This window comes from Cherax quadricarinatus, chromosome 2 (genome assembly GCF_038502225.1).
Source record: "Cherax quadricarinatus isolate ZL_2023a chromosome 2, ASM3850222v1, whole genome shotgun sequence".
NCBI lineage: Eukaryota > Metazoa > Arthropoda > Malacostraca > Decapoda > Parastacidae > Cherax > Cherax quadricarinatus.
The window spans coordinates 60527061-60551654 of record NC_091293.1 but is presented as its reverse complement, the minus strand read 5'-3'; the positions used below and the strand labels follow the sequence as shown (position 1 = coordinate 60551654).

The 24594-nt window shown below is 40.7% G+C and overlaps 1 protein-coding gene across 2 annotated transcripts in view; it reads right to left on the bottom strand.

Annotated features, from left to right (window-relative positions):
• LOC128701449 (cell division cycle and apoptosis regulator protein 1) overlaps nucleotides 1–24594 on the bottom strand; it is a 431134-nt gene that overhangs the window by 346562 nt on the left and 59978 nt on the right. For both annotated transcript variants that reach the window (XM_070088578.1, XM_070088584.1), the window contains exon 6: nucleotides 2313–2538. In XM_070088578.1, coding sequence (XP_069944679.1) covers nucleotides 2313–2538 — 226 coding nt within the window. The remainder of the gene's footprint in view (nucleotides 1–2312; nucleotides 2539–24594) is intronic.

Below are 24594 nucleotides of genomic sequence, written 5' to 3'. Positions count from 1 at the left end.
TATTAATCTGTAGGGGAAGGAAGGCGGGGTAGGGGTAGTCCTCGAAAAGGTTGGAAGGAAGGGGTAAGGGAAGTTTTGTGGGAGAGGGGCTTGGACTTCCAGCAGGCGTGCATGAGCGTGTTCGACAGGAGTGAATGGAGACGAATGGTATTTGGGACCTGACGATCTGTTGGAGTGTGAGCAGGGTAATATTTAGTGAAGGGATTCAGGGAAACCAGTTATTTTTGTATAGCCGGACTTGAGTCCTGGATATGAGAAGTACAATGCCTGCACTCTAAAGGAGGGGTTCGGGATATTTGCGGTTTGGAGGGATATGTTGTGTATCTTTATATGTATATGCTTCTAAATTGTTGTGTTGTGAGCACCTCTGCAAAAACAGTGATTATGTGTGTGAGAGGGGAAAGTGTTGAATGATGATGAAAGTATTTTCTTTTTGGGGATTTTCTTTCTTTTTGGGTCACCCTGCCTCGGTGGGAGACGGCCGACTTGTTGAAAAAAAAAATTATTAATTTAGGGAACTGGAGCACAGATCCACTGTACAGCACTCTGTCTGGATTTTTGGGGTTATCCTAGGTAATTTATACTATGTATGATAACTTTACTTGTGTGTACCTGTGAGAGAGACAGATACAGATGGAGACAGCCAAATTCAGTAAGCCAGGCAGCCAACCAACCAACCACCCCCTCACCCACCCACCCAGCCGGCCGACCTGCTAGCCAGCCAGCCAGCCGAATATACATTACACATGTTCTAGAGTCGTTTCTCTTTACTTAGGGCATAGGTTATAGGACATTCTGGCAGGATGACACTACCAGTGGTGTTCTCCCATTCCACTGTGTCGACAATACTTAAAGATAACAGTAACATATGGTAGTGTATGAGCTGTAAAATTTACAATCCAGTCCACTACCATGTATACACAATATACAGTACATAAATGATTAAAATATATCAATAGTACATTATGGTAAAAAGAATGAAATAATGATTGTACATACATCACAGTACTATGTAGGTAGTTTATATAGCAAAGGTTTGACATTATTCCCTACCCTGCATGTCGGCAATTTTCAAAGCTTCGACTTACATCCATTTTGACTTACGACTAGCTGGTCGGTACCAAGCTCAGTCATAAGCCGGATGGTATTTGTATTTTGTCCGGTCTCCAGACACACTCATCCGTCGACGATACCACTACATGAATGAAATATTTTATTCATTTTAGAGTATATATCAGGTTTCTATGTTATATATATTGTTTATTATGTCATATTAGATGAACTGTGATAGATAAGTAAGCCGTGTAGATGACATTAGGGAAATTATTGAAGTACAGAATTCCACTGGAATGGATTAATTGCATTTCAATTAATTTAAATGAGGAAAACTGACTCTGCAAATGAGCAAATCCAGTTGCAAGCAAGGTCAAAGAAAGGAATAAGCTCGCAAGTAGAGGTTCCACTGTACCATATCATGTGGCCTATTAAATGCATGTTTTTTCCCATAGAATGTCTCCAAAAACCACCTTGCGTCCTATAAACTGAAGGTCAGTGACGGGAGCTGTAAATCTGGGTGTGGGGTGGGCTGTAGCTCTCCCAGTTACATCTGATGCCAAGCCACTGAAACTAAAACAAGTCCTATAAGCCGCATCTTATAAGCCGCAAAATATGGTAGTTAACTAGACATAAGAGTCCTAGAGGTGGGAAGTACATTGCCTGCACTCCAAAGGTGGGATGACGATGTTGTAGTTCAGAGGTTCATCCAAACTCAGATGTCAGCATACTTTTGGCATGGCAACAATTACATGAATTAATGTGAATGGGTTTACTTTCTTTCAGATCACTACCTCAGTAGATGGCTGGTGTGTTGAAAAGAAAAAAATATGGAAACCAAAAATAAAAAAAAATTATCCAGGTTAGTGAGCATTGTTTCTACACAGGTAGAGAAACAAAGTTCACATAAATAATCAACTCTGAATACCGAGTCCAGAACTAGTACGCCAGCAGTCGCTGATTACAACAGCCTGTCATAGACCCGCCCTCACTTTTACATGAAACAACACAATTTTGCTGTGGCTTCACCACAGGGCCAGCACTACTCAATGGATTGGCCTATAACAAAAACCTGTGCCAATGACTTTTCCACAACAGGAAAATACAGCAAATATGCAAGAAATTGAAAGATATATGATACACCTGTTACTGTTCTCCAAATTTTCTAAACTTTTTCTTTAACTACCCATGAAGCATTACCCTATGACTAATCTTTCCACCACACCATCCATTCATTTAAAACAACAAGCAGAGTCTACCTTAGCAGCATAACTATGATTTGCATCTGGAGCATCATACACAGCATCATTCTCAAGAACTGGCTCAACTTCTTTATTCATAATGTGAAAAGAGACTGGCCGAGGAAACTGGAACGGTAGGTGAGCAGGGAATGTGTCTGACCACAACGGGCGGGCTAAAAAAACATCGGATGGCACATAAAGATTGCTGTACCGCTTCTTCAGCTCCAAGACATTAGCTTCTTTCCTGAAACATGAAAATAATTTACTGTACTTTTATTCTTCAGTATTCATAAAAAAATCAAAAGCTCATATGACTCACATAACACACAAGAAAGCATCCTTAAGGATGTTCAAAGAAAAAATGCTGAACTAATTTTATGTTGATTACATGCCAAACAAATCTCAATGATACCCATTTCCTTATTAAATACCCTGCACTTGTGCCATTTGTGAGCAACAACATTTTTCCTTCATGCAAGAAACAGCAGTGCATTAGACAAATCCTGATTTTGAGATTTTTGTTATTTTGGTACTTATTATTAATTACTGTTACCAGTATGGTATTAAAAAATTCACATAATATAAAGTTAACTTTGAGAACAAATTTTATTCAAATTTTTCATAAAGTGTTTCAATAAATACAGTACATTTCATTACACATAATATAAAAACCAATTTAGTATGAAGGTTTCACAGAACTTCTACAGTAAAAAAAAAAAAAGTCATTACAGGCACTCCTCACTTAACGACCTGTTTAACGACCACTCGACTTATGACCAGGTCTCTCCGACCAGCTGGTACCGTATGCTATATGAGAACCTTGGTTGTGGAAACAGCACTTGAAAGAGAAAGACGAGGAAAGAATGGAACAATTATAAAATAAGTTCACTTTAAAGTGGTTAACTGGTGAGTTTATGTTCTCCGCGTCTCTCTCGTTTACGATGGCATCTAACGGTACTTGTTAAAAATTATTAAACTCAGTAAACAAGGTATGGTAATGGTAATAATAATAATTTTTTTTTTATTAACACATTGGCCAGATTGGAGGGAGAGAGTATGGAGGAGGTGAACGTATTCAGATATTTGGGAGTGGACGTGTCAGCGGATGGGTCTATGAAAGATGAGGTGAATCATAGAATTGATGAGGGAAAAAGAGTGAGTGGTGCACTTAGGAGTCTGTGGAGACAAAGAACTTTGTCCTTGGAGGCAAAGAGGGGAATGTATGAGAGTATAGTTTTACCAACGCTCTTATATGGGTGTGAAGCGTGGGTGATGAATGTTGCAGCGAGGAGAAGGCTGGAGGCAGTGGAGATGTCATGTCTGAGGGCAATGTGTGGTGTGAATATAATGCAGAGAATTCGTAGTTTGGAAGTTAGGAGGAGGTGCGGGATTACCAAAACTGTTGTCCAGAGGGCTGAGGAAGGGTTGTTGAGGTGGTTCGGACATGTAGAGAGAATGGAGCGAAACAGAATGACTTCAAGAGTGTATCAGTCTGTAGTGGAAGGAAGGCGGGGTAGGGGTCGGCCTAGGAAGGGTTGGAGGGAGGGGGTAAAGGAGGTTTTGTGTGCGAGGGGCTTGGACTTCCAGCAGGCATGCGTGAGCGTGTTTGATAGGAGTGAATGGAGACAAATGGTTTTTAATACTTGACGTGCTGTTGGAGTGTGAGCAAAGTAACATTTATGAAGGGATTCAGGGAAACCGGCAGGCCGGACTTGAGTCCTGGAGATGGGAAGTACAGTGCCTGCACTCTGAAGGAGGGGTGTTAATGTTGCAGTTTAAAAACTGTAGTGTAAAGCACCCTTCTGGCAAGACAGTGATGGAGTGAATGATGGTGAAAGTTTTTCTTTTTCGGGCCACCCTGCCTTGGTGGGAATCGGCCGGTGTGATAATAAATAAAAATAATATTGGCCGATTCCCACCCAGGCAGGGTGGCCTGAAAAAGAAAAACACAACAGTTACAAAACTGCAACAGTAACACCCCTCCTTCAGGGTATAGACACTGTACTTCCCATCTCCAGGACTTAAGTTCAGCCTGCTGGTTTAACTGAATCCCTTCATAAATGTTAATTTGCTCACACTCCAACAGCATGTCAATTATTAAAAACCATTGGGATTGGCAGAGAGCATGAACAGTCTCTTTATATAAAGGGAAAGGGGACAAAAGAGACTGTAAAAATTATAGAGGAATAAGTTTACAGAGTATACCAGGAAAAGTATACGGTAGGGTTATAACTGAAAGAATTAGAGGTAAGACAGAATGTAGGATTGCGGATGAGCAAGGAGGTTTCAGAGTGGGTAGGGGATGTGTAGATCAAGTGTTTACATTGAAGCATATATGTGAACAGTATTTAGATAAAGGTAGGGAAGTTTTTATTGCATTTATGGATTTAGAAAAAGCATATGATAGAGTGGATAGGGGAGCAATGTGGCAGATGTTGCAAGTATATGGAATAGGTGGTAAGTTATTAAATGCTGTAAAGAGTTTTTATGAGAATAGTGAGGCTCAGGTTAGGGTGTGTAGAAGAGAGGGAGACTACTTCCCGGTAAAAGTAGGTCTTAGACAGGGATGTGTAATGTCACCATGGTTGTTTAATATATTTATAGATGGGGTTGTAAAGAAAGTAAATGCTAGGGTGTTCGGGAGAGGGGTGGGATTAAATTTTGGGGAATCAAATTCAAAATGGGAATTGACACAGTTACTTTTTGCTGATGATACTGTGCTTATGGAAGATTTTAAAGAAAAATTGCAAAGGTTAGTGGATGAGTTTGGGAATGTGTGTAAAGGTAGGAAGTTGAAAGTGAACATAGAAAAGAGTAAGGTGATGAGGGTGTCAAATGATTTAGATAAAGAAAAATTGGATATCAAATTGGGGAGGAGGAGTATGGAAGAAGTGAATGTTTTCAGATACTTGGGAGTTGACGTGTCGGCGGGATGGATTTATGAAGGATGAGGTTAATCATAGAATTGATGAGGAAAAAAAGGTGAGTGGTGCGTTGAGGTATATGTGGAGTCAAAAAACATTATCTATGGAGGCAAAGAAGGGAATGTATGAAAGTATAGTATTACCAACACTCTTATATGGGTATGAAGCTTGGGTGGTAAATGCAGCAGCGAGGAGACGGTTGGAGGCAGTGGAGATGTCCTGTTTAAGGGCAATGTGTGATGTAAATATTATGCAGAAAATTCGGAGTGTGGAAATTAGGAAAAGGTGTGGAGTTAATAAAAGTATTAGTCAGAGGGCAGAAGAGGGGTTGTTGAGGTGGTTTGGTCATTTAGAGAGAATGGATCAAAGTAGAATGACATGGAAAGCATATAAATCTATAGGGGAAGGAAGGCGGGGTAGGGGTCGTCCTCGAAAGGGTTGGAGAGAGGGGGTAAAGGAGGTTTTGTGGGCAAGGGGCTTGGACTTCCAGCAAGCGTGCGTGAGCGTGTTAGACAGGAGTGAATGGAGACGAATGGTACTTGGGACCTGACGAACTGTTGGAGTGTGAGCAGGGTAATATTTAGTGAAGGGATTCAGGGAAACCGGTTATTTTCATATAGTCGGACTTGAGTCCTGGAAATGGGAAGTACAATGCCTGCACTTTAAAGGAGGGGTTTGGGATATTGGCAGTTTGGAGGGATATGTTGTGTATCTTTATATGTGTATGCTTCTAAACTTTTGTATTCTGAGCACCTCTGCAAAAACAGTGATAATGTGCGAGTGTGGTGAAAGTGTTGAATGATGATGAAAGTATTTTCTTTTTGGGGATTTTCTTTCTTTTTTTTGGGTCACCCTGCCTCGGTGGGAGACGGCCGACTTGTTGGAAAAAAAAAAAAAAAAAATTTGATTCCATTCACTCCTATCAAATACGCTTATGCATGCTTGCTGGAAATCCAAGCCCCTCACACACAAAACCTCCTTTACTCCTCTCCCTCCAACCTTTCCTACCCCTACCCCGTCTTCCCTCCACTACAGATTTATACACTCTCGAAGTCATTCTGTTTCGTTCCATTATCTTTACATGTCCGAACCACCTCAGCAACCCCTCCTCAGCCCTCTGGATAATAGTTTTAGTAATCCAGCACCTAACCCAAATTTCCAAACTACGAATTCTCTGCATTATATTCACACCACACGCCGCCCTCAGACATAACATCTTCACTGCCTCCAGCCTTCTCCTCATTGCAACATTCACCACCCATGCTTCAAACCCATATAAGTGTTGGTATAACCCTGCCTCGTTGGGAGACGGCCGACTTGTTGAAAAAAAAAAAAAAATAACTATACTCTCATACATTCTCCTCTTCGCTTCCATGGACAAAGTTCTTTATCTCCACATACTCCTAAGTTCACCACTCACCCTTTTCCCCTCATCAATTCTATGATTCACCTCATCCTTTACAGACCCATCCGCTGACACGTCCACTCCTAAATACAGTGGATCCCCGCATAGCGACTTTAATCCGTGCAAGAGGGCTCATTGTTATGCGAAATGATCGGTATGCGAATGAATTTTCCCCATAAGAAATAATGGAAATCAAATTAATCCGTGCAAGACACCCAAAAGTATGAAAAAAAATTTTTACCACATGAAATATACATTTTCCTACACACAAAGAGAAGGATGCATGCACAATAGTAGAGTAGTACATGCACAATATATATTGTGCATGTACTACTCTACTAAATGAAGAATAAATGACACTTACCTTTATTGAAGATGCAGCAATGACTGATGAGACACTGTGTCTTGGGAGTGCCTTTTCCTCCTGAGTACTGTAGGTCCTGTTTGGCATTTTCTTCCAGAACAGGCCTTATCACACTGTGTATGCCACTACGATTCTTAAATCTCTCAAACCAACCTTTGCTGGCTTTAAATTCATCAATATGAGCACTAGTTCCAGGCATTTTTCCCTGTTCACCTGGGTGTTAGTCGACTGGTGTGGGTTGCATCCTGGGAGACAAGATTAAGGACCCCAATGGAAGTAAGTTAGACAGTCTTCGATGACACTGACTTTTTTGGGTTATCCTGGGTGGCAAATCCTCTGGGGTTAATTGTTTCTTGGTATTCTCAATAAGCCACACCAACAACGGTGCTACAGCAGCAGCAGCAGCAGCTGACAGTGCTACAGCAGCAGCAGAAGATGCTACAGCAGCAGCAGACGGTACTACAGCAGCAGCAGCAGCTGACGGTGGTACAACAGCAGCAGCAGCTGACAGTGCTACAGCAGCAGCAGATGATGCTACAGCAGCAGCAGACGATGCTACAGCAGCAGCAGACAGTACTACAGCAGCAGCAGCAGCAGCAGCTGACGGTGGTACAACAGCAGCAGCAGCTGACAGTGCTACAGCAGCAGCAGACGATGCTACAGCAGCAGCAGACGATGCTACAGCAGCAGCAGATGGTACTACAGCAGCAGCAGCAGACGGTGCAGCAGCAGCTGACGGTGGTACAGCAGCAGCAGCAGCTGTACCACCAATAGTAGCGATGGTTGATTGGGGTTTATTATACAATCTGGCCAGCTCGGAGACACGCACTCCACTTTCATACTTATCAATGATCTTTTTCTTCATCTCTATAGTAATTCTCACCCTTATTGCTGTAGGGTTGGCACTAGAAGCTTTCTTGGGGCCCATGGTCACTTATTTTGCAGATAAAAATCACCAAAAACACTGTAATAATACGAAATGTTCCAATTGTATGCTTGGATGTTACCGCGGAGGCTGGCTGGTAAACAATGCCACCGGCAGTACATGTGAGGCTGGCTAAGGGCGCACATTGGACGCGTCTCGGACGAAGAGCGGTGAGCAGGTTTTTGAGCGGTATGCGAGGCAAAATTTTTGCGATAAAAGCGAGCGGTATGCGGATTGAACGTTATGTGATGCGTACGGTATGCGGGGGTCCACTATCTGAATACATTCACCTTCTCCATACTCTCTCCCTCCAATCCGATATCCAACCTTTCGTCACCTAATCCTTTTGTTATCCTTATCACCTTACTCTTTTCTATATTCGCTTAAAAATTTTGTTGTTTTTACATTTTTTTCAATAAGTCAGCCATCTCCCACCTAGGCAGGGTGACCCAAAAAGAAAGAAAATCCCCAAAACGAAAATACTTTCATCATCATTCAACACTTTCACCTCACTCATACATAATCACTGTTTTTGCAGAGGCACGCAGATACAACAGATATGAAGCATATACAGTAGGGTCCCGCTTTACGGCATTTCGCATTACGGTGTTCCGCTAATACGGACATTTCAAATTATGACCAAAACTTGCTATACGGCTCCCCCCCCACCTGACTTTCTAATACAGTCATGGCGCTCCACCCGGTTTGTTTACATTCTCCAAAATCTCTGTAAGCACCACATCTCTCCATTATGTCTGGAAACTTAAAAATTTCAGGTGTTTTTAAAAGTTATTTCATATTTTATATATAGAGTGCAACCTCTACTTTCGAGCGTGTCCACGTGTGAATTTTTCCAAATACGAGCAGTCGATGGGTTGATTTTTTGCTTCCACACGTGAGCAAAATTTCCACAAGTGAGCAGACCTCAAGGCAGGTTCCTTGACACTGGTGAGGGGCTCTTCCTCTTGATCTCGGGAACTATATCTCATTTGTTTGTTGGACTATCTTATTAACCCATAAACGGTCCAAACATATATATATGTTTTTTCAACATTTGAAAGTATGTAAAAAAAAGGAGATCTTTTTTCTGTTTTTTACATTTGAAAATGTGTAAAAAACTTTGATCTACTTTTTTTTTGTTAAATTTGAAAATATGTAAAAAAAACACATAGATCTACTTTTGTAGCACTACACATGTGAACGTAGATCTGCTTGGACCGTTTACGGGTTAAAACTTGGGCAATGTATGATGGAAAGATGCTTCTTAACATACACCAAAAATGAAGGAAATCTAAGCATAAATAATGGAGTTCAATTCTCAGCAATTAGCCACCCCTTAGCAATATTTTTGTATAGTTTTTATGGCTGCATTCTTGTTTTTTTTTTTTGTCTCATTTGATAGAATGGAAGATATATTACAGAAATAGATGTGATTTTCATTTCTTTCACGATGAAAAGTACCTTGAAATTCAGCTCAACGTAGGGGAAATGGTCCATTGCTTGGCTATGTTTCAGAGTAAACAAATGACGTCACTGTCCATTCCAATATGCAGTTGTGAATGGGTTGACATTATTTATACAATTATTGCAATAAGGAATAACAATAAATCTTATATTTTTTGTGTGAATAAAAATTACAAATTATTTATAATAATAATAATAATAATAATAATAATAATAATAATAATAATACAGTGGACCCCCGCCATTCGGCGGCCACAACTTTCGTGAAATGCGATTTTCGGCAAAATTTAGCTTCATAGTTCGTGATTGGACTCGTGATTCGGCGACCTTCTGGTAAATGTCTGCCCGTCAGCGCGCACACAAAGCCAGTCTCCTGCACTATTCACACTCAGTGTGCTATTGTTTACCAGCATGTGACCATCACCCCACGGGTTCATACAACACATTTCATAATAATTCATTGTTTTTTGTGCTTGCAACTGCTAAATAAGCCACCATGGGCCCAAAGAGAGCTACTAGTGCAGCCCTTTGGTAAAGAAGGTGAGAAACATGATAGAATTTAAGAAAAAACTCATAGCAAAGTACTAAAGTAGAGGAGGAAGAGAGAGGGGAGAATATGCCTTCTGCAGTGATTCAGTGATTCTACAATATGTATGATATTAAAGCAGCAGGTATCGATAAAGGCTATAGAGCCAGCCAGCAATAAAGTGTAGAATTAACAGTGTAGCAAGTAAGTTAAGTGAGTACGTGATAGAAAAACAACATGAGAGTAACTCTGCAATGTTGTTGGATGTGTATAGGACTGCTGAACATACACTGCCCAGCTATCTTCCACCACCCTAAACCTCTGCAAACATCTCCTTCATCAAACTAATTAATTAAACTAACATCTCCACCAAGGTAAGTGTAAATATAAAAGTGTAAGTTTTATTATTTTTTTTTTATTAACACACTGGCCGATTCCCACCAAGGCAGGGTGGCCCGAAAAAGAAAAACTTTCACCATCATTCACTCCATCACTGTCTTGCCAGAAGGGTGCTTTACACTACAGTTTTTAAACTGCAACATTAACACCCCTCCTTCAGAGTGCAGGCACTGTACTTCCCATCTCCAGGACTCAAGTCCGGCCTGCCGGTTTCCCTGAACCCCTTCATAAATGTTACTTTGCTCACACTCCAACAGCATGTCAAGTATTAAAAACCATTTGTCTCCATTCACTCCTATCAAACACGCTCACGCATGCCTGCTGGAAGTCCAAGCCCCTCGCACACAAAACCTCCTTTACCCCCTCCCTCCAACCTTTCCTAGGCCGACCCCTACCCCGCCTTCCTTCCACTACAGACTGATACACTCTTGAAGTCACTCTTGTTTCACTCCATTCTCTCTACATGTCCGAACCACCTCAACAACCCTTCCTCAGCCCTCTGGACAACAGTTTTGGTAATCCCGCACCTCCTCCAAACTTCCAAACTACAAATTCTCTGCATTATATTCACACCACACATTGCCCTCAGACATGACATCTTCACTGCCTCCAGCCTTCTCCTCGCTGCAACATTCATCACCCATGCTTCACACCCATATAAGAGCGTTGGTAAAACTATACTCTCATACATTCCCCTCTTTGCCTCCAAGGACAAAGTTCTTTGTCTCCACAGACTCCTTAGTGCACCACTCACCCTTTTCCCCTCATCAATTCTATGATTCACCACATTTTTCATAGACCCATCCGCTGACACATCCACTCCCAAATACAGTGGACCCCCGCTTTACGATCAGCTCCCAATGCGACCAATTACGTAAGTGTATTTATGTAAGTGCGTTTGTACGTGTATGTTTGGGGGTCTGAAATGGACTTATCTAATTCATAATATTCCTTAAGAGAACAAATTCGTTCAGTAATGGCACCTGAACATACTTCTGGTATGAAATAATATTGTAAGCCGGGGGTCCACTGTATCTGAATACATTCACCTCCTCCATACTCTTTCCCTCCAATCTGATATCCAATCTTTCATCACCTAATCTTTTTGTAATCCTCATAACCTTACTCTTTCCTCTATTCACCTTTAATTTTTTTCTTTTACATTTTTTTTTTTTTATTATCACACTGGCCGATTCCCACCAAGGCAGGGTGGCCCAAAAAAGAAAAACTTTCACCATCATTCACTCCATCACTGTCTTGCCAGAAGGGTGCTTTACACTACAGTTTTTAAACTGCAACATTAACACCCCTCCTTCAGAGTGCAGGCACTGTACTTCCCATCTCCAGGACTCAAGTCCGGCCTGCCGGTTTCCCAGAATCCCTTCATAAATGTTACTTTGCTCACACTCCAACAGCACGTCAAGTATTAAAAACCATTTGTCTCCATTCACTCCTATCAAACACGCTCACGCATGCCTGCTGGAAGTCCAAGCCCCTTCCACACAAAACCTCCTTTACCCCCTCCCTCCAACCTTTCCTAGGCCGACCCCTACCCCGCCTTCCTTCCACTACAGACTGATACACTCTTGAAGTCATTCTGTTTCGCTCCATTCTCTCTACATGTCCGAACCACCTCAACAACCCTTCCTCAGCCCTCTGGACAACAGTTTTGGTAATCCCGCACCTCCTCCTAACTTCCAAACTACGAATTCTCTGCATTATATTCACACCACACATTGCCCTCAGACATGACATCTCCACTGCCTCCAGCCTTCTCCTCGCTGCAACATTCATCACCCACGCTTCACACCCATATAAGAGCGATGGTAAAACTATACTCTCATACATTCCCCTCTTTGCCTCCAAGGACAAAGTTCTTTGTCTCCACAGACTCCTAAGTGCACCACTCACTCTTTTTCCCTCATCAATTCTATGATTCACCTCATCTTTCATAGACCCATCCGCTGACACGTCCACTCCCAAATATCTGAATACGTTCACCTCCTCCATACTCTCTCCCTCCAATCTGATATTCAATCTTTCATCACCTAATCTTTTTGTTATCCTCATAACCTTACTCTTTCCTGTATTCACCTTTAATTTTCTTCTTTTGCACACCCTACCAAATTCATCCACCAATCTCTGCAACTTCTCTTCAGAATCTCCCAAGAGCACAGTGTCATCAGCAAAGAGCAGCTGTGACAACTCCCACTTTGTGTGTGATTCTTTATCTTTTAACTCCACGCCTCTTGCCAAGACCCTCGCATTTACTTCTCTTACAACCCCATCTATAAATATATTAAACAACCACGGTGACATCACACATCCTTGTCTAAGGCCTACTTTTACTGGGAAAAAATTTCCCTCTTTCCTACATACTCTAACTTGAGCCTCACTATCCTCGTAAAAACTCTTCACTGCTTTCAGTAACCTACCTCCTACACCATACACTTGCAACATCTGCCACATTGCCCCCCTATCCACCCTGTCATACGCCTTTTCCAAATCCATAAATGCCACAAAAACCTCTTTAGCCTTATCTAAATACTGTTCACTTATATGTTTCACTGTAAACACCTGGTCCACACACCCCCTACCTTTCCTAAAGCCTCCTTGTTCATCTGCTATCCTATTCTCCGTCTTACTCTTAATTCTTTCAATTATAACTCTACCATACACTTTACCAGGTACACTCAACAGACTTATCCCCCTATAATTTTTGCACTCTCTTTTATCCCCTTTGCCTTTATACAAAGGAACTATGCATGCTCTCTGCCAATCCCTAGGTACCTTACCCTCTTCCATACATTTATTAAATAATTGCACCAACCACTCCAAAACTATATCCCCACCTGCTTTTAACATTTCTATCTTTATCCCATCAATCCCGGCTGCCTTACCCCCTTTCATTTTACCTACTGCCTCACGAACTTCCCCCACACTCACAACTGGCTCTTCCTCACTCCTACAAGATGTTATTCCTCCTTGCCCTATACACGAAATCACAGCTTCCCTATCTTCATCAACATTTAACAATTCCTCAAAATATTCCTTCCATCTTCCCAATACCTCTAACTCTCCATTTAATAACTCTCCTCTCCTATTTTTAACTGACAAATCCATTTGTTCTCTAGGCTTTCTTAACTTGTTAACCTCACTCCAAAACTTTTTCTTATTTTCAACAAAATTTGTTGATAACATCTCACCCACTCTCTCATTTGCTCTCTTTTTACATTGCTTCACCACTCTCTTAACTTCTCTCTTTTTCTCCATATACTCTTCCCTCCTTGCATCACTTCTACTTTGTAAAAACTTATCATATGCTAACTTTTTCTCCCTTACTACTCTCTTTACATCATCATTCCACCAATCGCTCCTCTTCCCTCCTGCACCCACTTTCCTGTAACCACAAACTTCTGCTGAACACTCTAACACTACATTTTTAAACCTACCCCATACCTCTTCGACCCCATTGCCTATGCTCTCATTAACCCATCTATCCTCCAATAGCTGTTTATATCTTACCCTAACTGCCTCCTCTTTTAGTTTATAAACCTTCACCTCTCTCTTCCCTGATGCTTCTATTCTCCTTGTATCCCATCTACCTTTTACTCTCAGTGTAGCTACAACTAGAAAGTGATCTGATATATCTGTGGCCCCTCTATAAACATGTACATCCTGAAGTCTACTCAACAGTCTTTTATCTACCAATACATAATCCAACAAACTACTGTCATTTCGCCCTACATCATATCGTGTATACTTATTTATCCTCTTTTTCTTAAAATATGTATTACCTATAACTAAACCCCTTTCTATACAAAGTTCAATCAAAGGGCTCCCATTATCATTTACACCTGGCACCCCAAACTTACCTACCACACCCTCTCTAAAAGTTTCTCCTACTTTAGCATTCAAGTCCCCTACCACAATTACTCTCTCACTTGGTTCAAAGGCTCCTATACATTCACTTAACATCTCCCAAAATCTCTCTCTCTCCTCTGCATTCCTCTCTTCTCCAGGTGCATACACGCTTATTATGACCCACTTCTCGCATCCAACCTTTACTTTAATCCACATAATTCTTGAATTTACACATTCATATTCTCTTTTCTCCTTCCATAACTGATCATTTAACATTACTGCTACCCCTTCCTTTGCTCTAACTCTCTCAGATACTCCAGATTTAATCCCATTTATTTCCCCCCACTGAAACTCTCCTACCCCCTTCAGCTTTGTTTCGCTTAGGGCCAGGACACCCAACTTCTTTTCATTCATAACATCAGCAATCATCTGTTTCTTGTCATCCGCACTACATCCACGCACATTTAAGCAACCCAGTTTTATAAAGTTTTTCTTCTTCTCTTTTTTAGTAATTGTATACAGGAGAAGGGGTTACTAGCCCATTGCTCCCGGCATTTTAGTCGCCTCATACGACACGCATGGCTTACGGAGGAAAGATTCTTTTCCACTTCCCCATGGACAATAGAAGAAATAAAAAAAGAACAAGAGCTATTTAGAAAAAGGAGAAAAACCTAGATGTATGTATATATATATATGCATGTGCGTGTCTGTGAAGTGTGACCAAAGTGTAAGTAGGATTTAATCCCATTTATTTCCCCCCACCGAAACTCCCCTACCCCCTTCAGCTTTGTTTTGCTTAGGGCCAGGACATCCAACTTCCTTTCATACATAACATCAGCAATCATCTGTTTCTTGTCATCCGCACTACATCCACGCACATTCAAGCATCCCAGTTTTATAAAGTTTTTCTTCTCTTTTTTAGTAAATGTTTACAGGAGAAGGGGTTACTAGCCCATTGCTCCCGGCATTTTAGTCGCCTCATACGACACGCATGGCTTACGGAGGAAAGATTCTTTTTCACTTCCCCATGGACAATAGAAGAAATAAAAAAGAACAAGAGCTATTTAAAAAAAGTAGAAAAACCTAGATGTATGTATATATATATGCATGTACGTGTCTGTGAAGTGTGACCAAAGTGTAAGTAGGAGTAGGAAGATATCCGTTATCTAGCGTGTTTATGAGACAGAAAAAGACACCAGCAATCCTACCATCACATAAAACAGTTACAGGTTTCTGTTTCACAGTCATCTGGCAGGACGGTAGTACTTCCCTGGGTGGTTGCTGTCTACCAACCTACTACCTATGAAAATTTTAAGCATAAAACTAAATTTTTTTTTTTTTTTCAACAAGTCAGCCACTAATGGAAATATGTCACTCTTGAATTTTTTGGGTTATCCTGGGTACTTTACACATATGCTGCTATGTATGATAATCTATGTATGCAACTGTATTTGTGTATACCTGAATAAACTTATAAATTAAAATGTAAATATTTCTTATTTATAAATTAAAATGTAAATATTTCTTATTTATAAATTACATACAATGTTTAAGTGTGATGGTGGTGGTGGCCAAAGCCTCCACCGCCACCAACACGGCTTCTCTCAGTGGTGGCCCTTAAACCCAACAACAACACTTATAACATTTACTCCTCTCATACATTAGGACATATTTTATTCATTCTAGAGTATATATCATGTTTCTATGTTATTAATATTGTTTATAATGTCATATTAGATAACCTGTGATAGATAAATAAGCTGGTGAGATGATATTAACGTCATATTGAAAGCATAATAAACTCACCTTCGTCTTGCCTCCTACCTACCTCCTACACCAACAAGAATCAATGAAGGTTAAGTGTGATGTTAAATGTTCATTTATCCATTTTTTATTGATTTATATTTATTTGTCTTTGTTTTCTATATGAAAACCTATATTTAATCTTTAAAAAAAATTATTTCTTGTTAATACTTTTGGCTGTTTGAAATGGATTAATTGGGTTTCCATTATTTCTTAAGAGGAAAACAGATTCGCCAATCGTGAAATTCGCCAGTCGGCAGACTCTCTGGAACAGATTAATCACGAAACTCGGGAGTCCACTATATGTATAAAAATATGTACAATAATAATAGTATAATAATATAATTCTAGGTAGTAGATTGGTAGACAGCAACTGCCCAGGATGGTATTACCGTCCTGCCAAGCGAGTGTAAAACGGAAGCCTGTAATTGTTTTACACGATGGTAGGATTGCTGGTGCCTTTTCATTCTGTCTCATACACATATAAGATTTCAGGTACGTCTTGCTACTACTACTTACACTTAGGTCACACTACACATACATGTACAAGCATATATATATACACACCCCTTTGGGTTTTCTTCTATTTTCTTTCTAGTTCTTGTTCATTTCCTCTTACCTCCATGGGGAAGTGGAACAGAATTCTTCCTCCGTAAGCCATGCATGTTGTAAGAGGCGACTAAAATGCCGGGAGCAAGGGGCTAGTAACTCCTTCTCCTGTATATATTACTAAATGTAAAAGGAGAAACTTTCGTTTTTCCTTTTGGGCCACCCCGCCTTGGTGGGATACAGCTAATGTGTTGAAAGAATGAAGAAATAATATAATACAATAATAATAATAAAATATGTATAATAGTAGTAGGTTGGTAGACAGCAACCACCCAGGGAAGTACTACTGTCCTGCCAGATGACTGTGAAACAGAAACCTGTAACTGTTTTGCATGATGGTAGGATTGCTGGTTTCTTTTTCTGTCTCATAAACACGCTAGATAACAGGGATATCTTGCTACTCCTACTTACACTTTGGTCACACTTCACAGACACGTACATGCATATATATATACATACATCTAGGTTTTTCTACTTTTTCTAAATAGCTCTTGTTCTTCTTTATTTCTTCTATGGTACATGGAGAAGTGGAAAAGAATCTTTCCTCCGTAAGCCATGCGTGTCGTATGAGGCGACTAAGGTGCCGGGAGCAATGGGCTAGTAACCCCTTCTCCTGTAGACATTTACTAAAAATGAGAAGAAAAACTTTATAAAACTAGGATGCTTGAATGTGCGTGGATGTAGTGCGGATGACAAGAAACAGATGATTGCTGATGTTATGAATGAAAAGAAGTTGGATGTCCTGGCCCTAAGCGAAACAAAGCTGAAGGGGGTAGGGGAGTTTCGGTGGGGAAAAATAAATGGGATTAAATCTGGAGTATCTGAGAGAGTTAGAGCAAAGGAAGGGGTAGCAGTAATGTTGAAGGATCAGTTATGGAAGGAGAAAAGAGAATATGAATGTGTAAATTCAAGAATTATGTGGATTAAAGTAAAGGTTGGATGCGAAAAGTGGGTCATAATAAGCGTGTATGCACCTGGAGAAGAGAGGAATGTAGAGGAGAGAGAGAGATTTTGGGAGATGTTAAGTGAATGTATAGGAGCCTTTGAACCAAGTAAGAGAGTAATTGTGGAAAGGGATCTGAATGCTAAAGTAGGAGAAACTTTTAGAGAGGGTGTGGAAGGTAAGTTTGGGGTGCCAGGTGTAAATGATAATGGGAGCCCTTTGATTGAACCTTGTATAGAAAGGGGTTTAGTTATAGGTAATACATATTTTAAGAAAAAGAGGATAAGTAAGTATACAAGATATGATGTAGGGCAAAATGACAGTAGTTTATTGGATTATGTATTGGTAGATAAAAGACTGTTGAGTAGACTTCAGGACGTACATGTTTATAGAGGGGCCACAGATATGTCAGATCACTTTCTAGTTGTAGCTACACTGAGAGTAAAAGGTAGATGGGATACAATGAGAACAGAAGCATCAGGGAAGAGAGAGGTTAAGGTTTATAAACTAAAACAGGAGGCAGTTAGGGTAAGATATAAACAGCTATTGGAGGATAGATGGGCTAATGAGAGCATAGGCAATGGGGTCGAAGAGGTATGGGGTAGGTTTAAAAATGCAGTGTTAGAGTGTTCAGCAGAAGTTTGTGGTTACAGGAAAGTGGGTGCAGGAGGGAAGAGGAGCGATTGGTGGAATGATGATGTAAAGAGAGTAGTAAGGGAGAAAAAGTTAGCATATGAGAAGTTTTTACAAAGTAGAAGTGATGCAAGGAGGGAAGAGTATATGGAGAAAAAGAGAGAGGTTAAGAGAGTGGTGAAGCAATGTAAAAAGAGAGCAAATGAGAGTGGGTGAGATGTTATCAACAAATTTTGTTGAAAATAAGAAAAAGTTTTGGAGTGAGATTAACAAGTTAAGGAAGCCTAGAGAACAAATGGATGTGTCAGTTAAAAATAGGAGAGGAGAGTTATTAAATGGAGAGTTAGAGGTATTGGGAAGATGGAAGGAATATTTTGAGGAATTGTTAAATGTTGATGAAGATAGGGAAGCTGTGATTTCGTGTATAGGGCAAGGAGGATATATAACATCTTGTATGAGTGAGGAAGAGCCAGTTGTGAGTGTGGGGGAAGTTCGTGAGGCAGTAGGTAAAATGAAAGGGGGTAAGGCAGCCGGGATTGATGGGATAAAGATAGAAATGTTAAAAGTAGGTGGGGATATAGTTTTGGAGTGGTTGGTGCTATTATTTAATAAATGCATGGAAGAGGGTAAGGTACCTAGGGATTGGCAGAGAGCATGCATAGTTCCTTTGTATAAAGGCAAAGGGGACAAAAGAGTGTGCAAAAATTATAGGGGGATAAGTCTGTTGAGTATACCTGGTAAAGTGTATGGTAGAGTTATTATTGAAAGAATTAAGAGTAAGACGGAGAATAGAATAGCAGATGAACAAGGAGGCTCTAGGAAAGGTAGGGGGTGTGTGGACCAGGTGTTTACAGTGAATCATATAACTGAACAATATTTAGATAAGGCTAAAGAGGTCTTTGTGGCATTTATGGATTTGGAAAAGGCGCATGACAGGGTGGATAGGGGGGCAATGTAGCAGATGTTGCAGGTGTATGGTGTAGGAGGTAGGTTACTGAAAGCAGTGAAGAGTTTTTACGAGGATAGTGAGGCTCAAGTCAGAGTATGTAGGAAAGAGGGAAATTATTTCCCAGTAAAAGTAGGCCTTAGACAAGGATGTGTGATGTCACCGTGGTTGTTTAATATATTTATAGTTGGGGTTGTAAGAGAAGTAAATGCGAGGGTCTCGGCAAGAGGCGTGGAGTTAAAAGATAAAGAATCAAACAAAGTGGGAGTTGCCACAGTTGGTCTTTGCTGATGACACTGTGCTCTTGGGAGATTCTGAAGAGAAGTTGCAGAGATTGGTGGATGAATTTGGTAGGGTGTGCAAAAGAAGAAAATTAAAAGTGAATACAGGAAAGAGTAAGGTTATGAGGATAACAAAAAGATTAGGTGATGAAAGATTGGATATCAGATTGGAGGGAGAGAGTATGGAGTAGGTGAATGTATTCAGATATTTGGGAGTTGACGTGTCAGCAGATGGGTCTATGAAAGATGAGGTGAATCATAGAATTGATGAGGGAAAAAGGGTGAGTGGTGCACTTAGGAGTCTGTGGAGACAAAGAACTTTGTCCTTGGAGGCAAAGAGGGGAATGTATGAGAGTATAGTTTTACCAACGCTCTTACATGGGTGTGAAGCATGGGTGATGAATATTGCAGCGAGGAGAAGGCTGGAGGCAGTGGAGATGTCATGTCTGAGGGTAATGTGTGATGTGAATATAATGCAGAGAATTCGTAGTTTGGAAGTTAGGAGGAGGTGCGGGATTACCAAAACTGTTGTCCAGAGGGCTGAGGAAGGGTTGTTGAGGTGGTTCGGACATGTAGAGAGAATGGAGCGAAACAGTGACTTCAAGAGTGTATCAGTCTGTAGTGGAAGGAAGGCGGGGTAGGGGTCGGCCTAGGAAAGGTTGAGGGAGGGGGTAAAGGAGGTTTTGTGTGCGAGGGGCTTGGACTTCCAGCAGGCATGCGTGAGCGTGTTTGATAGGAGTGAATGGAGACAAATGGTTTTTAATACTTGACGTGCTGTTGGAGTGTGAGCAAAGTAACATTTATGAAGGGGTTCAGGGAAACCGGCAGGCCGGACTTGAGTCCTGGAGATGGGAAGTACAGTGCCTTCACTCTGAAGAAGGGGTGTTAATGTTGCAGTTTAAAAACTGTAGTGTAAAGCACCCTTCTGGCAAGACAGTGATGGAGTGAATGATGGTGAAAGTTTTTCTTTTTCAGGCCACCCTGCCTTGGTGGGAATCGGCCAGTGTGATAATAAAAAAAAAAATGGATAATAGTAATGTACAATATGTATAATAGTAGTGGGAGTGTGTGTAAAGGTAGAAAGTTGAAAGTGAACATAGAAAAGAGTAAGGTGATGAGGGTATCAAATGATTTAGATAAAGAAAAATTGGATATCAAATTGGGGAAGAGGAGTATGGAAGAAGTAAACGTTTTCAGATACAGTGGACCCTCGACCAGCGATGGCATCGATTAACGATAAATCTGACTAGCGATACATTTTATCGCAAAAATTTTGCCTCGACTAGCGCTAAAAAACTCGACCAACACTATTCGTTCCGTCTGAGACGCGTCCACTTCTGGCCAGTGTTTACAAGCCAGCCAGCCACCGCGGTCGCTTCCAAGCATACAATCGGAACATTTCATATTATCACAGCCTTTTTAGTGATTGCACCTGCAAAATAAGTCACCATGGGCCCCAAGAAAGCTTCTAGTGCCAACCCTACAGCAAAAAGGGTGAGAATTACTATGGATATGAAGATGAGAGCATTGCTAAGTATGAAAGTGGAGTGCATGTCTCCGAGCTGGCCAGGCTGTACACAAAACCCCAATCAACCATCGCTACTATTGTGGCCAAGAAAACGGCAATCAAAGAAGCTGTTCTTGCCAAAGGTGCAACTATGTTTTCGAAACTGAGATCGCAAGTGATAGAAGATGTTGAGAGACTGTTATTGGTATGGATAAACGAAAAACAGATAGCAGGAGATAGCATCCCTCAAGCGATCATATGTGAAAAGGCTGGGAAGTTGCATGACGATTTAATTAGAAAAATGCCAGCAACTAGTGGTGATGTGAGTGAATTTAAGGCCAGCAAAGGTTGGTTTGAGAGATTTAAGAATCGTAGTGGCATACATAGTGTGATAAGGCATGGTGAGGCTGCCAGTTTGGACCAAAAAGCAGCTGAAAAATATGTGCAGGAATTCAAGGAGTACATAGACAGTGAAGGACTGAAACCTGAACAAGTGTTTAATGGTGACACTGACAATGTTGTGAAACACGTTAGGAATGTCATAAAGGAACGGGAGGTACAGGCCTCTATGGGCAGATATGTTGTGAGACAGAGGTCCAGTGACTCTGAAGCTGGTCCTAGTGGCATTAAAAGAAGGGAAGTAACCCCGAAAAAGGACTTGCCACCTCAAGTCCTAATGGAAGGGGATTCCCCTTCTAAACACTAAGACCATCAACACACTCCCCTCTTCCCATCCCATCAATCATCACCAGATCTTCAATAAAGGTAAGTGTCATGTAACTGTGCATGTCTTCTTCAGTTTGTGTGTATTAAAATTAATATTTCATGTGTTAAAAAATTTTTTTTTCAATACTTTTGGGTGTCTTGCACGGATTAATTTGATTTTCATTATTTCTTATGGGGAAAATTAACTTGACTAACGATTGTTTTGACTAACGATGAGCTCTCAGGAACGGATTAATAGTGTTAGTCGAGGGTCCACTGTACTTGGGAGTTGACGTGTCGGCGGATGGATTTATGAAGGATGAGATTAATCATAGAATTGATATGGGTGTGAAGCTTGGGTTGTCAATGCAGCAGCGAGGAGGTGGTTGGAGGCAGTGGAGATGTCCTGTCTAAGGGCAATGTGTGGTGTAAATATTATGCAGAAAATTCTGAGTGTGGAAATTAGGAGAAGGTGTGGAGTTAATAAATGTATTAGTCAGAGGGCGGAAGAGGGATTGTTGAGGTGGTTTGGTCATTTAGAGAGAATGGGTCAAAGTGGAATGACATGGAGAGCATTTAAATCTGTAGGGGAAGGAAAGCGGGGTAGAGGTCGTCCTCGAAAAGGTTGGAAGGAAGGGGTAAGGGAGGTTTTGTGGGTGAGGGGCTTGGACTTCCAGCAGGCGTGCATGAGCGTGTTCGATAGGAGTGAAAAGAGACGAATGGTATTTGGAACCTGACGATCTATTGGAGTGTGAGCAGGGTAATATTTAGTGAAGGGATTCAGGGAAACCGGTTATTTTTAAAGAGCTGGACTTGAGTCCTGGAAATGGGAAGTACAATGCCTGCACTCTAAATGAGAGGTTTCGGGATATTAGCAGTTTGGAGGGATATGTTGTGTGTCTTTATACGTATATGCTTCTAAACTGTTGTGTTCTGAGCACCTCTGCAAAAACAGTGATTATGTGTGAGTGAGGTGAAAGTGTTGAATGATGATGAAGTATTTTCTTTTTAGGGATTTTCTTTCTTTTTGGGTCACCATGCCTCGGTGAGAGATGGCAGACTAGTTAAAAAAAATAATAATAATAATAATGTACTACATATAATAATTATAATAATAGACGGCTTCAAAAGGCAGTCACTAGATGGCAGTGTTTACCACAACAAATAGGGAGCGGTTGTGGCTGCCTCCACCTGTTAATGACATATTTTATTCATTCAAGGGTATATATCATGTTTCTATATTATTTATATTGTTTGTTATGTTATATTAGATGAACTGTGATAAATAAATAAGCCGTATAGATGATATTAGCGAAATTATTCATGAAGAATTTTGCCCAGTCTCCAGAAAAACTTTCGTCCACCGCAGACACCGCCCATACCACTACATGAATGACACATTTTATTCATTCTAGAATATATATCATGTTTCTATGTTATTTATGTTGTCTGTCACATTAGATGAACTGTGATAGATAAGTAAGCCGTACAGATGATATTAGTGAAATTATTCATGAAGTATTTTGCCCGGTCACCAGACAAACTCTCGTCCACCACCGACACCGCCCATATAACTAAATGAATGACATATTTTATTCATTCTAGAGTATATATCATGTTTCTATGTTATTTATATTATTTGTTATGTCATATTAGATGAACTGTGATAGATAAATAGGAGAGAGTTCCGGGGGTTAACGTCCCCACAGCCTGGTCTGTTAACGTGCTAGTGACACCCCTGCTTTTCATTGGGGAGGATGTTGCATCGTCTGTGTCAAGTCTCTTCCTTTCGTTGTGAGTGATTTTCGTGTGCAAGTTTGGTACTAGTCCCTCTAGGATTTTCCAGGTGTATATAATCATGCATCTCTCCCGCCTGCATTCCAGGGAATACAGATTCAGGAACTTTAAGCGCTCCCAGTAATTGAGGTGTTTTATCACCATTATTAGCGCTGTGAAGGTTCTCTGTACATTTTCTAGGTCAGCAATTTCACTTGCTTTGAAAGGTGCTGTTAGTGTGCAGCAATATTCCAGCCTAGATAGAACAAGCGATCTGAAGAGTGTCATCATGGGCTTGGCATCCCTAGTTTTGAAGGTTCTTATTATCCATCCTGTCATTTTTCTAGCAGCTGCGATTGATATAATGTTATGGTCCTTGAAGGTGAGATCCTCCGACATGATCACCCCCAGGTCTTTGACATTGGTTTTTCGCTCTATTTTGTGGCCGGAATTTGTTTTGTACTCTGATGAAGTTTTGATTTCCTCGTGTTTACCATATCGGAGTAGTATTTGAAATTTCTCATCGTTGAACTTCATATTGTTTTCTGCAGCCCATTGAAAGATTTGGTTGATGTCCGCCTGGAGCCTTACAGTGTCTGCAATGGAAGACACTGTCATGCATGATCATGCATGTCATAGATAATATTAGCGAAATTATTCATGAAGTATTTTTCCCAGTCCCCAGACAAACTCTTGTCCACCACCGACACAGCCCATACCACTACATGAATGACATATTTTATTCATTCTAGAGTATATATCAGGTTTCTTTGTTATTTATATTGTTTATTATGTCATATTAGATGAAGTGAGATAGATAAATAAGCCGTAGAGTTGATATTAGCAAAATTATTGAAGTACACAATTCCACTAAAATGGATTAATTGCATTTCAATTAATTTAAATGAGGAAAACTGACTCAGCAAACGAGCAAATCCAGTTGCGAGCAAGGTCATGGAACGGATTAAACTCGCAAGTAGAGGTTCCACTGTACAGTGGACCCTCAGCTAACAATGGCATCACCTAACGTTAAATCCAGCATACGATACATTTTATCTCAAAAATTTTGCATCTGCTAACGCGAAAAAACTCACCCTACGCGATTCGTTCGAGATGCGTCCACGTGTGGCCTGAGCGCGCCTCAGTTGTCACTCCTCTTTCCTCCTACACCCACCCTCCTATAATCACAAACTTCTGCCCCATATTCTAATACTGCATTTTTAAAA